This window comes from Vidua macroura, chromosome 4 (genome assembly GCF_024509145.1).
Source record: "Vidua macroura isolate BioBank_ID:100142 chromosome 4, ASM2450914v1, whole genome shotgun sequence".
Lineage (NCBI taxonomy): Eukaryota > Metazoa > Chordata > Aves > Passeriformes > Viduidae > Vidua > Vidua macroura.
The window spans coordinates 65,199,839-65,217,834 of record NC_071574.1 but is presented as its reverse complement, the minus strand read 5'-3'; the positions used below and the strand labels follow the sequence as shown (position 1 = coordinate 65,217,834).

At 38.3% G+C, this 17,996-nt stretch overlaps 1 protein-coding gene across 5 annotated transcripts in view; it reads right to left on the bottom strand.

The window, feature by feature from the left end:
- Positions 1 to 17,996, bottom strand: part of ZFYVE28 (zinc finger FYVE-type containing 28) — a 146,008-nt gene that overhangs the window by 36,173 nt on the left and 91,839 nt on the right. For all 5 annotated transcript variants that reach the window (XM_053976114.1, XM_053976115.1, XM_053976116.1 and 2 more), the window contains exons 7-8: positions 15,584 to 15,685; positions 6,348 to 7,709 (exon numbers count right to left, since the gene is read on the bottom strand). In XM_053976114.1, the coding sequence (XP_053832089.1) occupies positions 6,348 to 7,709; positions 15,584 to 15,685 (1,464 nt within the window). The remainder of the gene's footprint in view (positions 1 to 6,347; positions 7,710 to 15,583; positions 15,686 to 17,996) is intronic.

Here is a 17,996-nt window from a genome sequence, read left to right as displayed (position 1 = left end):
GTTTAATGGAAAAGGCAACATTTTCATGTAAAAATATGCACAATTTTCTTAAATCTTACTGTGAAGGGAATATTGTAGAGAAGTATGAATTTAAGACATTTAATCAAGTTAATTTGCATTTACATATTAATTAGTTTCATTTTGATGAAGGAATACTTGTAGAAAAGCTGGAAACTGAGAGAAGCTAGAAAGGTACTTTGTGTGAACTTGGTTTTGGGTTTTTTAGCAAATATTAGCCATCCCCTAAATACAAATGGCTGAATGGCTGTTTTCCATGCATTTATTAAGGTGGAATGACTTATCTTAAAGTTGCTGTACTGAAAATGTGCACGTCACATGTTGCTAAGGAGTGAACAAAATAAAGTACAGGCCAAAAAAAATCAAAATTAGAAACCAACTGTCTGAAACCGGTGTTCATTTTTTACAAAGTTATTCTAATATGCTGAGGAAGTAAAATTTTTAATATTTCAATATAGATTATTGTAATATATAAATATCGTACAATATATACAATTTAGGATTAAGGAATTGAAAGACTAAGAAAAGAGACAGCATGAATACCAAGCTCAAGAATAAATTATTCCTCTTATTCTAGAGTTGCACTATAGATCAACAAATAGCAAAACATGCTTTTCCAAGTATTTCTCATTCTTCCTCCTTACACTGCACAAGCATATGGCAAAATATTCTAATTTTTAGCCCCCACAAGTAAATGCAAACACTGCCAGCATCCAACAGCTGATGGACACAGCTAGAGTTTGCAGGAAGGGTGAAGGTAAGAAATTCTCCTCTCTACCAACTGCAGCTCCTTTTGCCAACTGTCAGGTGCACTGCAAAGGCTTCATCAAGAATACATTCAAACAGATCAAGGAAAATGCAAAAAAGTTGTAAAACTTAAGGTAGACATTTTAAATAGACCCGCAGTGGAAAAGCGACAAGCTACACTTAATAATCCCTTTTTTTATATCAGAACTGTTTTGAGGTCAGTATGTAGATAAACAAATATGCAACAAAACCAGGTATTTAAGACTATAGCATGAAAACACCAGCGTTGTATGACAATATCAAACAAGTTGCCAAACTTCATAAAACATGAGCAGGTTTACGTGAACTCCTCAGCTCCAGAAAGAACAGAAAGACAAATATTTACAAAACACACAAAAAAAATTATCTTCTGTCTTTGTAGTTTTCTTTCTTCTGTTAAAGAGCAGGAAGAATTTTATGTTTAAATGAACATTAAAAAAAATCTGTATAAATTTGCTTCCAACTGAAAAAACAAGGAATACTAGATAGAGATTTAAAGCTTGGTTTTGGGGTTAACTTATGTTCTTTTGTACCCCAAAACACCAAATGCTGTTTTTTTTTCTAGTTTTATCATCTTATGTTCTATTCTTACATGGTTTTCCTCCAACTGTTTGTTTTGCTACATGACAGCCTTTATTTATCACCTTGTCCCTTCAGCAAGTCAGACACTGCATCTTTGCTAGTGCTTTTCTCATATTTGCATCTCATTAGCACTGCTGCCCAAGACTTGTGTGCTGTTGGTGTTTTAGATCTTTGAGATACAAGCAAGTAACAAAGAAAGATGTAACATCAGCTGAGACTTAAAAAGCCAAGGAGTAGAGACCTGTCAATAGCCAGTGATGGTCTGTGACAAGGGAAGAGCTATGGGATGTCATGTAGCTGCACTTCTCTAAAGCCTTTGACACAGTCCCCAGAACATCCTTGTGTGTAAATTGGACAGAGATGGACTCAGTGCATAGACTGTTACATGGATAAGAAATTGGCTGGATGGTCAGATCCAGAGGGCAGTGGGCAATGGCTCTGGACATCAGTGGCAAGTGGTGTCCCTCCAGGGTGCCTACTGGGACCAGAATTACTTAATATCTTCATTAATGACACAGATAAAGTGATTGAGTGCACCCTCAGCACATCTGCAGGTGACACCAAGCTGGGTGGTGCAGCTGACACACATGAGGGACAGGACTCCATCCACAGGGACCTGGACAGGTCGAGAAGTGGCCCATGGGAATCTCATGAGCTGTAACAAAACCAAGTGCTGGGGCTGCACCTGGGCCAGGGCAGCTCCCAGTGACAACACAGGCTGGGGATGAACAGATCCAGAGCAGCCCTGAGAAGGATTTGGGGGTGCTGTGGACATGACCCAGCCATGGGCACTCACAGCCCAGAAACCTCCCTGTCCTGGGATCATCCAAAGCACCGTGGGCAGCAGGTGAGGGAGGGGATTCTGCCCCTCTGCCCCACTCAGGTGAGACCCCACCTGCAGCACTGCATTCAGCTCTGGGACCCCACCACAGGAAGGACATGGACCTGTTGGAACAAGTCCAGAGGAGGCCACCAAGAGAGATGGAGCACCTCTCCTAAGAGGAAAGGCTGAGAGAATTGGGATTCTTCAGCCTGGACAAGAGAATGCTTCAGGGTGACCTAATTGTGGTCTTCAGTACCAGAAGAGAGCCCACAAGAAAGATGGAGACTTTCTACAAGAGCAGGGAGTGACAGGAAGAGGAGGGGTGGCTTCAAGCTGAAGGAGGGTAGGTTTTGATTAGATAGAAAGAAATTCTTTACTGTGAGAGTGGTGAGGCCCTGGCACAGGTTGCCCATTCCCAGAAGGTCCCATTCCTGGAAGTGTTCAAGGACAGTCTGGATAGGGCTTTGAGCAATCTGGTCTAGTGGGAGGTGTCTCTGCCCATGGAACAAGATGATCTTTAAGGTCCCTTCCAACCCAAACCATTCTATGATTCTATGAAATCTTTACTAAAAGAGTGTTTAATCTGTATTTTAAACTCCACTGAATTTTGAGGCTAGACAGAGAAGCCTGAAATACCAGCTATTTCAGATACAAGTATTATTATGGTAAACCCATCTGGATCACAGATATTATACCTATAATGTCATAATGTGTAGTAAAATAGTTTAGACTTACTAAAACAAACAGTTTGTATCACAACATACACATTTGAGAACTGCTTTATTCAGAAAAGGGAAAGAAAATTTTCATCTACTTGGTGACTTACAGTAACTAGAAAGTAAATACATTTATCAACTTGATAAATGAGCCTATCCTGCAGCTATTCCATGTGCATGAGATTGCTTATTGTTCTAGCTAATGGGTCCATCATTCTGAAAATAATCTACTGTCTCCAACATTTCCCCTATGGTTAAGTTGGCATTCACAAGCATGTAATAGGGAGCAGTCACAGAAGCCTAATGTGATCTGCCAATTTAAAAATACCATCAAAAAGCAGTGATTAGTCATTGCCCAGGCAGCATGAGTAAGGAAAGGTCTAAAAAGTTCTGTTTTGCAACTGAATTATCTCTTTTCCTGATAACATGACTAGTGATTCAGAGGCAAGACCCAAATCTTATATAGACACCTTTAAGGAAAAACAGGATCTATCCATATATAACTTTTAAATCTAGTTCTCAGTAGAACCCCAGCATCTTCATCTTTCACAGAATATACCTAAGGAGTTGCTATTAGAATGCTTCCAAATAAACTAGCAACAATCTAGTTACAAAATACCTCCATCCCTACTGCTCTACTGCTGCAAAGGTGGAATACTTGACAATTAATAACAGATGTACTATAGTCTCAAAAATGAATACAGCTAATTAGAAGTAATCAACAAGCTATCTGTGTAAAAGGCTATGGTGAAAATAGACAAATACAACTAACTATTTAACAAAATATTCAAAAACATTCACTCAAGAGTTTTTGAACTCAAGAATGAGTAAGATTAATTATGAAGCTCTCTTTTAAAACTTCCTTGATGATGCCTGGAGTCTAAAGCTAGGCATCCCTTAAAAAAAAAAAAAAAAAGGCTCCACAGGGATTCAAACAGCTCTAGCTCTGCGAGCCTGATGATCACACCAAGCAAGTTAAAATGTATCCAAAGCTAAAATAAGTAGACAGCAATATGAAGGTCTGCCTGGGAAGAAGGTGACCTCTGCAGAGGGAACCTCTTGGGAGCTCTGTGAAGGGGTCAAGAAGCTTGTCAAGAATGGTGATTCATCTGTCAAGCCTCTGGATTTCCAAACAGGTTCTGTCAAAATACCTCACTAAAGGCTTTTAAGAAAACTAAGGAGCTACAGCATAAGAGGGAGGGGCCCAAAAAGCACAGATAATTCTTAATCACGAATTGGGAGAAGCTGTTAAACAATTCTCAGAAAGGTTTCTGAGGTTCTTCAGCACCCTGGGAGCTTTGTTTTTGTGTATGATCTGCAAAAACAGGGAGAGCAATGAGCTCTGACATTTTACTACCAAAGCAAAATTATTCAGGGTAACACCCAGAACAGACTACACAATTGCCCAGGATCTTAAAATCTGAGTAACAGGTAATAAAATGGCAAGACTTAACAGGTCTTAACACGTAGAACAATTTCACCTCACATACAGAACGACAGCCTCTGAGACCACAAACAACATTGTGGGGCTTTAGCTGACAACTTCAAAAAGAACCTCAGCACACCACTTAGTAAGAATTGCAAGTCAAATACTGAAAAACAACTGAAAACAATTATGCCACTGTGCACATCCACAGTCTGCTGGTATCTTGAGTAAGTGCAGTTCTGATTCATTTATTGTCAAGAGGAAATCGTATAATTGAAAATTGTTTAGGGCAAGAGATAAGGCATGATCAAACATATGGACAATTTGTGGACAACTTCTGAGCAAGTAGGCCCTGACTTTTCCAATCTGAAAAGGTAACCGCATTGACAAAATGTGACTTAGGTCTACAAAATCACAACAGGCAGGAGAAGCCAGACAGGAATCGGGAGCAAAATTAAGCAAACAGGAAGACAGACTTACAGAACTCTTTGTAAAAGGACAATTCTTAGATAAAGTTTTAAAATAATACTAGCGGAGCCTGGACAAGACAGTGGAGAAGTTACTACATTCATAAAACATGGGAAGCTGAAATAGCAGCTTACAGATATATAAAATTTTATTATATTTTTCAGACCTGTTCTCAAAAATTCACTTAATATCCTACACAAGGCAAAAACTGGTAGACAAACAGCCTGAATTTTGTATAATTTATGAGTAAATTGATTACGGTGATTATTTTTTCATAGTATTCCATTTCAAGTGTTGCAAAATTGTGGAATGTCAAAGGAATTTTTGAATTATACCTTAAAATGAAGTCCACTTAGAAACCCTGTTGTAGGGCTTTGAATATGATCATACTTGCAAGCCTAAGATAGCAAATAGTCAGAATAATGAGAAAGATAAGTCGAGTTTTGTGTATGTTAAGTTGTATTTAACCTGTAAAAGCAGTTAGGTCCACACCAAAGAACTCATGATTCTATTTCCACTACCAGTAAAATATTCCATAATTCAATTGTACACTTATTTCTGTAGCTTTTATATTGTGGTTATGCTTTGTGGTTCAAGCTACCTCCACTGTGTTATCCTGAACTCTATGAACATAATGAAATGAGAGAACCTGCATCACACACACATAGAAGGCCAGCTGTCACAGAAATACAGAAAACAAAGGTAACTTATCTCTAATGTCTTGATTCTGCTTCATTATATTAATACTTCAGAGAAACTGAGGACTCACTACAAAACAGGTTATCTTCTAAACAGTGAACCAAAACAAAGTCAGGTTTTCTCCTGATCTGTGTAAGATCCCTTGTGTCTAATCAAAGTTGAGCTGAAGCGTGGCATTTTCTTTATTACAAGTATTATGATGTTATCTCCCCGTTATCAAGTGAGTTCCTTATTGCCATTAAATAGGCAGAACCTTAATCCATGACCTCTACTCTTCTATCAGCTTTGGCTGAAATGGTCCAACAGGCTTAAGAGCCACTTCTGCACTTTGTGAGGCTCCTTCAGCACACATTCACAGATACACCTGTGCCCACAGGCAATGTGGTCACATCAACTCCCTTCTCTCAAATGAAGCCAAGGTAAAATGTCTTTGTTTAGATGATTTAATCCCATGCACTGATGCAAAAGTTAAGTTTTTAGTATTTGCCAGACACTTCTATAAAACAGCAGAGGACAATGGAAGTAATGACCCAGGTACTGTTGAGCAGCAATGCCCTCTTGGATACATTAGGCAGGTAATGTAACATTGATTTCAATGATACAGAGACACTAGCTGATTAAAATTCAGATCTCCAAATCTTCTGCAGAAAAGCTGACATCCAATAAAATGCTATCTGCATTAAAAAAAATATATACGGATAAATTCCTTAATCCTGCAACACTCTATTGTGCTTAAAATCAACATTAATGATACACCAATCACTGCAGTACACGGATACAGGAATTTATGCACATGTAAATTACTACCAAGACATCACGTTGCTCTTACCTTGAACTAGATCTTGACTTTACATCTTCCTTTGCTGTCCTTTCACTACTAGCATCTTCATTGTAGTCCATTTTTTTATCACACAGTTGTTTCCTCTTCTCCCACTTCTGCTGATTTGAGATACTTTCTGCTTCTCCTTGGGAGTCACTTTCTATCCCTACCTGTGAACCTGAGGAATGTGCCAGGCACTTAGAGGAGATTGGCAGTTTTTGCTCTTCACTGCCAAAGTCTCTTTCTGCTAACAAAGCAGAAGTTTCAGGTTTTAATGTTTCCTGCTCAGGGACTGAATTGTCCAAGTTATCTACATGGTCCATTTCCTTAGACTTTACTAATGTGTATGAAGCATTTACAACACCTCCCGCAGAATGTTTAGTCTTTAAACCTTCAACACCGTCCTCCCTGCTGTCTTCACAGCTGCCACAACACACACAGGAATTAATTAGACAGTTTGTGGCAGCTATACTGAGTTTATGGGATTCATCCTCCTCCTCATTTGCTAATGGATTAGCAGATCCAGGAATACAACTAATAGCTGCTTCTGGGGTTGTTACTGGGGATTCTGAGCTCGAAGGAGATTTAGGATTGAATATTACAGTAGCAGATATTTTCATTCCCCCCGTCCTGTGTGCTATCACTTCCGCCGTTTCTGCGTCATCGGCATACGCATCCCAGCCATTGAGGTATAACTGTGAGTCTGGACCTTCTAGACAGCTGCATGAATTTGGAACTGAAATGCCAGACATCTCTTTTCCATCTTCAACATTGTTATTATTGCTTAAGTCACTTTCAGCATCTTTTAAAAGCAAAGTTTCCTCTGTCTGATGGCCATTCTCGTAAAGCAAAGCATCTCTATATTGCAGATTCTGTTTTGAATCGTGGCAAGGGTTATTCACCCAAGCAAAAGTATCACTTACTGAATCCAACCCAGCCAGAGCTTCTCCTGCTCCATCTAGGTCATCCATAAAAAACACTCTGTCCTCTTCATCAGTTAAGTTGTCAAGATGATGTCTTGTTGGTGAAGCTTCTGTGCTAGAACTATTTCTTAGGCTAGGTCTGTGAGCTGGAGACTGACAGATGCTTGGAGGGGAAAGCAGAGAAGACATTTCATCACCGACTCTGTGTACCATCCTGTTCAGCTGCTCCAGCTCCTGCTCATCATACTGCATGGAACAAGCCAGCTCAGCCTCTGTGTTCTCAGCTTTTGCTGAAAGTTCCTTGGGAGGCAAAGTCGCAGTTATGCCTGGTGCAATGACAGAGGGTACTTCGGGATCTGCTCTGACGGGAAAATCTACATCTTGAGAGATGCACAGGTTACGTTCCAGTGTGTGCAGCTCATCCTCGGTCAGTGTCTGAAGGAGATCCCTGAAAATAAAGAAATACACACAGCACTTGTCATTTAGAATCATGAGGCATTGATGTTCCAGATTTTAAAAAAAGCTTTTACTGTTAGTGCAGAAATCCAGAACTTGAGAGCACAGAATACTTTTGACTGTGTATTTCAGTGCATTTGGCATTCATATCCAGAGTAAGTGACTACTGATGCCTGAATTTGAGATTACTCATGCAAATAGAGGGCATAAAATTATATACATGCTTGCAGTGAAGCCTCAAAATAAACCAAAACACACACAAAAATGGAACATTTCCCCTCCCCATCACTTATAGTGAAAATGTCACCCACAATTAGATTTATTTCATCATTTTACTTTTTTAATTCACAAATTTGACTTTGATTAGCAAACCAATTTTTCATCCTTCAAGTTGATTCAGAAAATTATTCTGCAAAAGAGTACTGCAGAAGTCTCGCAACATTACACTGTCAGATAAAAGAATTCAATAAAATAGTAATATTGCTTATGCAACACTGGTATCTGGAAGTCGGATCACTGAAACGGGGATTGGAATTTGGCTCTTTCCTGCCTCAAACACTGAACTCAATCTTCTGGCTTTGTCTGGCATAAACTTAATTTTCTTCACAGTGGCTAATATGGGGCTGTGTTTTGGATTTGTGCTGGGAGCAGTGCTGTTAACCCAGGGGTGTTTTTGTTATTGCTGCCCAGGACTCACACACAGCCAAGGCCTCTCCTGCTCCTCACCCCGCCCCAGCAGTGAGGAGCCTGGGGGTGCACAAGGAGTTGGGAGGGGACACAGCTGGGGCAAGGATATTTCATACCATATATATGGCATCAGGCTCAGTATATAAAGCTGGGGGAAGGAGGAGGAAGGGGGGGTCAGTCAGAGTGGTGGCATTTGTCTTCCCAAGTCACCGTTACGTGTGATGGACCCCGGCTGTCCTGGGCATGGCTGAACACCTGCCTGGGGAAGTGCTGAATTTATTCCTTGCTCTGCTTTGCTTCTTTGGGGCTTTTGCTTTATCCATTAAACTGTCTTTATCTCAACCTATGACTTTTCTTCCTTCTACTCTTCTGCTTCTCTCTCCAAACCCATTGGAGGGGTGAGCAAGTTGGCTGCATGGGGCTGAGCTGTCAGCTGGGGTTAAGCCACAACACCGAGTCATAGAGGAGTAAAGCTCCTGCATCATGTTAAGAACAAGGCAGGTCTAGAAGCAAACACTGAGCAATTTAGCAAACTGTTTTCTACAGACATGCAGCATCTCCAGTGTTACCAAGTGTCCTCAGTACTGCAGTTTAGGACTACAGGCACCTGAAAACAAAGTGTTATTAAGTGCTTGATAACTTAAAAACAAATCTGAAGACATAGCAGCATGTAATTTTAGGTCTTATTTGATTTACACTATCCTTCTCAATTCAAAGTCACACAAATATCCTCTGTCAAGAACTGCTGCCACCATTTTCAAAGATCAGTAAGTGCATTTTAGCATAAAAGAATGGATGGGAAAAGCAAGACCTGTTCAACAGAGGTTAGGAGTCCATTATTCCTCATGTGTTTAGGAATAATTTGTAAGAGGTGACATACAGCTGGAATAATAATAATAATAATATGCATATATTAAAAGAATTCCCTTAAAGGAGTAACTTTGGTATATAAAAGAGGCCAAAAACCACCAAAGAAACATTCAGTATATCTCACATCTTGATTTCCAGTAAATGGTTTACATTCATAACTTGCTAACTCAAAGACCAAATATTTTTGCAAGTACTACCAGTTTTTCAATTAGCTCAAAAAATACATCACTACTGTCTGACCTGCATATCAGCTACCTACAGTTTGAAAAAGCTAATGGTTTAGATAAACATTCTTAAGTCTGAAAAAATATGCCTATGTACATTCCACACAATTAACATTTTATTTCTTTAAAAAAAACTCTTGCTTTATATGAGTAATATGACCCTGAAAAAAAAAGTTCTAAGCCTCCAGAAGCACCACTTAAAAAGAACAATTGCACTGTTGTATCCTCCCTTTTCACAATCTGTAACAGAGAAGTCAGAATTTCCTAGAATCATTCTATATGCATCTTCAAATCTAAAGTTTGACCGTTTTTTTCAGTCATAAGTAAGTAAGAAAGGAAAATGGGCAATCTTTGTCAGACCCACCTGCCTAATAAGCTACAAACCAGTACTGCTATTTGGCACACTAGAACATTTCAAATACCTATACATTCCCTTTTTTTTGTCTATACAGTATGTAATGATACCACCTTATTATTACTCAGATCTTGTATTTAACCAGTGTCTGTAAGAGATGAAGGACTTGAACATCACCTAAAAAACAAGCTGAGAGTGGCTTAAGTTTTAAGGTTAACATAAAAACAGTAGCATTATCATCAGTTATTTTGGTAATAACTATACCAGTAGGATGAAAAAAAACATAGAATAATATGATTGCTGCCATGAGGCTTTGTATTATGAATTTCCATTTTGTTAGTGAAGAAACACTGATGTGGAATTTTATAAGCATAAACAAAGTAATGTGAGATTTTAAAAACAGTTGGAGCTTTCATTTTAAAAATCCACAACAACCAACAGTAAGCACACAAATATAACAGTGGAGGGTTTAAGCTTGTCCCTCATATATTCAAAGATATTAAAGACATAGGAAACTTCTGGGTTGGGCCAGGGTCCATCAAGTAGAGAATCCTGGCTCCTCATGGGTCCTAAGGAAGAGCAAAAGCACAGGACAGACCCACAGTGATCCCTGTGAGTGCATCCTATTGGCTGCCAGCAGCCAGGAATCTGAACCAAGGCAGCATCCCTGTGCTCCACAATCCTCAGTGAGCTGTTCTTGCACAGATTAAAAACTGTGTGTCAGGAACTGACCAACAGCAAAGTGCTTGAACATCAGCTACGCTTCTCCATACACCACAGTCACACTTCTCAAAACAAGAATGAGCAACTTCTACTAACAGAGACTACACCAGCAACATTCAAAGGAATTTGCTTTCCATCCAAGCCCATCAGCATGACTGAGAACAATACACTGGACCCAGGGAAAATCTAAGATTGAATCTTCAGACTTCCAGCATCTATTCTGGGGTTTTATTCAGAACAGAACACCACATGGCAGCACCCAGGATTACTGAATGTCTGGGTGTCCAGAGCTACTCTGCTTCCTTTCCAAAGGCTCAGAGGCTGCTCAGACCTATCCAATACAGGTTTCACACATTCATTGTCAATTCCGTGCTGGAAACACATATTTACTTTATACTGGCTAGCTCCACGGACTTGAGTAATAAATTCTATTTCTGCCAATAACACCTCAAAAATTAAGAGCAATTGTATGCAGTAACTGCAATTGTATGTAGTTTTGAGGATAGTAAAAAAAGCCTGATTAAAAAAAAATAATAAAAATCAGCTGACAATCCTCATGTCTTTTTAGGTGAATCAGATCCATGCAGCCTTGGAAGAATAACATAACCAGTTGAATTACACGTGGTAATCTACCAGCCCTATAATTTCAGTAGAGAAATAATCATGCTTTAAATTCAAAGGGAATATGCTCATTTTCCTAATCCAAACACTGGAAATTTTGCTATTAACAAATACAGCTCATTCTAAAAGAGGTTCAAGTAATTATCTTCACTTCTCTAGTTAAAAATTCCCTAGATTGACCAGTCATTTTTAAAGATGACAAATGTTTGAACAGCAGTTACCTTTTAGATACATTAGATTATACAGGACTCACTGCCAATCTGCCATGTTGTAAAATGACTGAAGACACTGAAAATAAATGTTAACCAATATATGGAAAGAAATGTGACATTTCACTACTACAAAACTGAACATCAGGCATCATCAGTAAACCTTAAGCTTTAATTAAACTGTAGCTACTTCAGTGGTTCATTTCCTTTCTGCTGAAGAACCTTTAACTCATTGTGCTCATATAGACAAAAAGGATTTCTCCCTCTGCTTACATTATTCAGAAGCCACAGGTAAAGTCAGCTTCTGCAATCCACCCTGATGAGCAGCAGTGTGCTTTCTTCTCAGAGGGGCTTCAGAAAATACTGAATTTTAAAAAGTGCATGTTGAGGTTTCACCCGCTTTTTTACTCTTTTTGGCATTTTATCACAGAAAGGCAATCGAGCTTTCAAAATACAAGGAACATTTTTCTTTCAGTGGTTACAGCTACTGTCAAAAAAACAAAGCAAGTTCTTCAGATGTGCTCTGCCTGTTACAAGCAGTAGCAGAGATTTGCTCTGCCAACTGCAAAACCAATGAACATATTTTACTCTACTGCCAATATCCAGGGTACAGAAATGACAAAAAAACTTCAAAGACATGAGACCAGATGTCTTTAAAGACAAGTTTGGCTTAACAGAGGTCAGGGCTACAAACCCTCTAATCCTGCACATTCCTCAAGCCTCCTCCATTAACTTTGCTCCTATTCTGACTGGAATTTTAAACTGCCTTGTTGTCAGGAAATAGCTTCATTGTTATTGCCAGCCTGTGCTTCAGTTCATGCTCCAAAGGGAGCACAACCAGCTGCCTCAATGGAGCTGCCACTGCAGGAGCCTGGTGCAGGTACAGGGATGCCACGTGCATCCTCCTGCTCTTGCTGTGCCCTGCTCTGCTCACCAAAGTCCACAGATCTGCCTGGCACACCCACACTGAGAAACCAACACTGAGATATGTAAGAAACTGCTCTGACACTCCTTTACTGCCACAGTTTGGAATCAACTCTAAGTTTTGAACACAGCCACCTCGGAAAAATGAATCCAGTTTTTCCCCAACCATTGTGCACACTTAAAAGAAAACAAATTTCACACTGCCCCACCCAATTCTTTAAAACACAGAGAGTATGTACACTGCATTTAATTTCTAGTCAATGATACAGAAAGACTTCAGTGTATTTAAAATGGTATGATCCTCTGATTCTGCACCACTTGATGTGCACCTCCTTGATTCTGCACCACCAAAATCCATAGGGACCCTGCTATCACTTGGAATGATCTAGAAACAAGCACCAGGAAAGCAAAGAGCTCTGAAACAGGGCAGAATTAAGGAGTACTGCAAAATCCCAAGTTTGCTGACTTTTGAGAATCCCTGTACTGCAGCCTCAAATGCATATATAGTATAGACAGCATTTTAACACGAGAATGTTCAGTGTGACAGGCCCCTAAGTGACATTTCTGTGCACAGAGCAGATGATGTGATCTGTGTATTTCCTAAGCAGATTGCAGCAGTTTGGCAGAAATGGTTCAAACACCTTCGTTTCAAAGGCACAGAGATAACACTACTATATAATTATGCTTTGGTAGATGTAATGCTAATGTTTTACACACAAAATAAAAGTCAACACAAGCACCTGGCTTAGATATTAATTAAAATATTCAAAGCCATAATTTGCTGCTCAACCTTTCCAAAAACTCAGCAAGAACCCTTACTGCTTTTTTTCAGAGTCTCAACAATCTCTATTGTTTTCAAAGTTGTCAGCCACCAGTAGGACACCAAAAATTTTCATACCTAATAGATATTTATCTTCTCTGCTAGTTCTGATTTAATTATGTGGATAAACATAATTAAATACAGTGCTCATCTTTGCCTTATGGATATTTTAGGATAATACAGTTTAAAAATTAATTACCTGTAATCCTACAAAATAATCAGCTCTGTATATGATGTTACTCCATGAGCTAAAATACTTAGTTGGCTAAAAAGTTATAGAAATTTACAGAGAAATTTACTGGGATGTGATCACATTCTGCAGTAAGATGTTCTATATTCTTACAACAGGCACACAACTGGAATACAAAATGCAGCTGTTTTTAACAGAAGACTTCTGAATCTATTTTCATGCCTTAACTATTGGTGCTGGAGACTGGAGAAAGACTCCAGGGAAAAACACTCTTCCTTTGTTGGGGAGCAGAAGTATTGGTATCAAATATTCCATCTTCTTCACAGGTTTCTATGAACCTTCTCACATAGTATGGATTGCAGCCTGATGAGTTAAAAAAAAAAACCCTACACAGCTTAGGTATTTTTAAAAGTAATTCAATTACTCTGTATGAACAGCACACTTATTTGCATCTCATTGTTATTTTCATTCAAGACTATTACTAAAGGATCTTTCTGCACTCAGTTCTTGCCAGTATTTGAGTTCCTTCAATTCAAAGACTGCCAGATATGGAATTTCATATTACTTCTTGCTTGAATTTTTGCTCTGATAGATGTTATCTCAGTAAGAACACTTTGCCAACTTTGCCTCCCAGACAACTGAGGCACATTTTTAATGCTCCTTTTCCTTTACAGAATAAATACAAGTCTTACAGTATATCAGAACTTTTCCAAAATTGAATATGAAAGATTTCTATTTTTTAAGGTTTGCATTGAAAACTGTAGTTATTGAACAAACAAGCATTTTATAGATTTGTTTTCAACCCCAGAGCTATGTTCACAGTAAAAAAATGAAAATTAAATGTAAATTAAATGGGTTGAGCAATACACTGACTTCATTGATTTTCATTTTCTACATTGTGAAATATAAGGATAATAAAGCAGAAAATGCAGATTATGAGAAGAATATTAGCTTTTAAATATCTTTTTGGCTTTAGACAGCAAGTGGAATGCTGGGGAAAATATCTGCAATAGCCACATATTGGGAATAAAGTATTTTAATGTAAACTTCATGGACTTTTCAAGTTGCAGTACCAATAAAGCTTTTTCCTCCTTCTAACTTCAGTTTTGCCCCTCAGTTCATGTTGTTATTCTTAACCCAGTGTTTTATAATACCATAATTACTCAGCAAACCCCAACAACCCAAACATGTTGATTTGTCAATATCTAAAAATAAGACTTCTAGACAAAAATACTAGGAAGCTTTCAAGGGACATGAGGATGTGGTCTAGATATTTATAAAGGCTAACTTGAGAAATAGCTCCCCTCTGAACCACCCCTGACAGAACTCACATTGTCCCTCAGGAGACGCCTCACCTCTAAGGGATGAGAGATCAATCTGGATAAACTAAGTGAAAACTATTCTTGCATCAGACTGTCACCATGACATCCAGGGAAGGCAATAAACTGCTGAAAATTGGACACAGGAAAAAACCCCAAACCTTTCAAATTATCTCTAGAGATTTCTAGGAACAAAAGTTGTGGTTGGTATATAAATCTGAATTCTAAGAAAATAACAGGGCTTATGGATTAAGAAAAATTTTTAACACCCAGACAAAATACCTGAAGAGTGAACATAAAGATCCTTTAAAGATACAGCTCAATTCCTTCAAAGTAAAAGATTAGTCCTCTAAAATCCTCAGCTAGGAAAAAAATATTTTAATGTTCTTTATACTTGAGCCAAAGCCCACATCTCCAATGGTAACCAACACTGAAGCATTACGGAAAGAAGTATAAAGTGATTCATCCTGTAAAAACCAAATTTACAATATGAAAAACTGATAGTCAGTTCTATTAGGTTAAGAATTATCTGAGTATTGCATCATAGCATAACAAGAAAATGTAATAAGCCTAGTTAAGCAGAAACATTGATGCTAATTAGAAACAGAATCTCCCAAAAATAAACTCTAACTTTAGTATTTCAGGCATCATCTAACCAGAAGGAAAATGTGAAATGCTATAAAATGATAGTCAAAAAAAAAAAAACCAACAAAACAACTATCACAGAGATTAAAAGTTCAGAAAACTATAATGAAATGAAAAACTACATTTAGTTATTTCACGAGTATACCAGGCTGATGAGAGGGAAATGCAGTTTATGGTCAACATAGCAAACAGAAACACTTTTTTAAGCATTTATGAGTTTTCAGGACTCTGATTTTCACTTCAGAAGAGAAGCAATTACAACTCTCATTTATTACTTGCCTTATTTTTCTTAGCAAAGTGTGAAAGGGTCTGAAGAGTTCAGACATATCTTCTGGTTTATGGTCCAAGTTTAATGGTCCCTCAGAGTAGACAACAAGGCCACTGTAATTCAAACACATGCATGAACACACAAAAATGAAAATTTTATTACACAGAGCAACCACTGAATAGTCAGAAAAACAACTGTACATAAATATTAGAACGACATTTAACTACATCTCATTATCTTGTTTTTGTCTTATTCACCCACAGCTAGAATTAGATGCTATTTAAAGTAACAGGAAAAGGATCCTCTCCACTCTGTTGCCCTTTCTCAAACACGGCAGAAAAAAGCAATGGAAGCACAAAGGGAAGAACACACATTTATTTCACTGCTGCAGCTGAATTAAAAAAAAAAAACCACAACCCCACAAAGGAAATCTATTATCAAGTATATTGGGGGAGGTTGACTGATTTGAGATATTGCAGATGGCTTTTCCTTTCCAGTCTATAATTTCCAGGTAAGGTAGCTGACTCCTGAGCTCCTAATTTTCTACCTCTAAAATAAATATAATGTGGTATTGACATATGGTAAAGAAAGGAAACAAATGTCCTTAATCACATAAAACATATTTTGAAGAAACCATGCTTTTAAATCAACTCAGCACTTGTACAAATTTCCCTGGAAAGAGGTAAATCCACAATCCTGAGAGCCTCCAGGTACTTCACTGTAGATAACTCAATAACTCCTCCTGACCAAATCACCACTGCCCAAACCTGTTTGTGTGTCACAGACTAAACAAAATTCACCTTCAGATCTGCTGTGCCACACCAATACTGGGTCTGAGAGTGGCACCACTCTGCTTAAAACTATTTAATCCTCTGCCCACTGCAAAATCAATGTATGTTTCCCAAAGGCAACCAGTTCTCACAGCTGAGATTACATCACTTTTCTTTTTCCAAGGCTATTTTCCCCTTCCTGTCCATAGTGTCAGTGCTTTGTTACCCAAGATATTTCAAAGTCATGTTCCTTTACTTAAACTCAAATTACATATTGCTCCAGAGAGCTATCCAGCATCCAAATCACCCAGAGTGACATCGACCCTTGCCCAACACGACTGTCAAAAGTCTTTTGGCCACCAGCTCCTCCCTAGCAAGCACCTGTGTGACCAAAGACTCTCTGAGACACAGCAGCAAAGCTGATGTCACAAGCTATATGGATTCCTCTGAAGTATGAAAAAAAAAAAAAGACCAGGGGATTAGGGTTTTGAGGGCAGGAGCAGGGAAGAAGAGATGAGAGAGAAAAAGTTGCTTCCTTTGCAAGTCGCTTTTTTTTTTGTGGCTTAAGACAAATTATCTTTTTGCCAGGGATACATAATTTTCTCTATACATAACTTTTTCTCTATGCTTGCCAAGCTTCAACAAGCACACTGCCACAAAGTGAAGCAGTTATTGCTGACTCATGTCCTATATTCTGCATAAGCAAATGTTACTACTTTGCTCAGTGAAAGCCCAAGGCTACTCTCCTCAAACTTCTACCTGATGCAAGTCACTGTTCCTTGGGCTTTCAGGCAGTTTGCTTGCCACAGAATTTAACTCTTGGAATAAATTAAAAAAAAAAAAAAAGTGGGCTAGAGCACTACAGAAAAAAAAAATTATGAAGTGGCTTCTGTATATATGTGTAACATTTGAAAGAGCTCTGAGGAACTTCACGACAGTGGTTTCTTTTCTTATCACTGGATAATTAGGAGCACTCAAACCTTCTCTTCTTCTCTGTCCTTCTTTGTAATTTGGGGTAGACATGATCTATTTGCCAGAAAGCCCTGGTTTTCCAGTTAGTCATGATGTGTTCTCCTTCACTATGTCTTCCAACAACTTCAAACTGAGTTCTCACATTCCTGTTGTCTTCCAATAATCAGATTATTACTGTTATTATTTTTAGAATGACGGTTAGAGACAATATACTATTTAACAGGAACAACAGGCCAGAGGGATTTCCTGAGAAGAAGTGTATTACACTCAGGATTTGAGGGTTTTTATTTCCCTCAATTATCTTACTTATATTAGCTAACTGTAAAATGTTCACAATGGTAAAATATTAAAAATATGCTGGCTTTACTCCAGAGAAACTGCTGCTTTAGTAAGCCATGAAGACTCATTAGGAAAAAGGCATCTGTGATTTGTTCAATATTGCAAAAACTGCATGAAGCAAAACCACTGTCAATTTAGTTGCCTTGAGTGGTCAATACAGGGCACAAATCTACACAAAAGTTACACATATTAACACTTTCCTTCAAGAGAATTAAGCCTAACTCAACAGTTACAATGCAGTTTGCCAGGATAATTCCTTCTAAACCTAGAATCATTGAGAAAAACACACAAATTTAACTGAAAATCTGTAGTTTTCAAGACTTATATCCTTATGTCAGCCCAT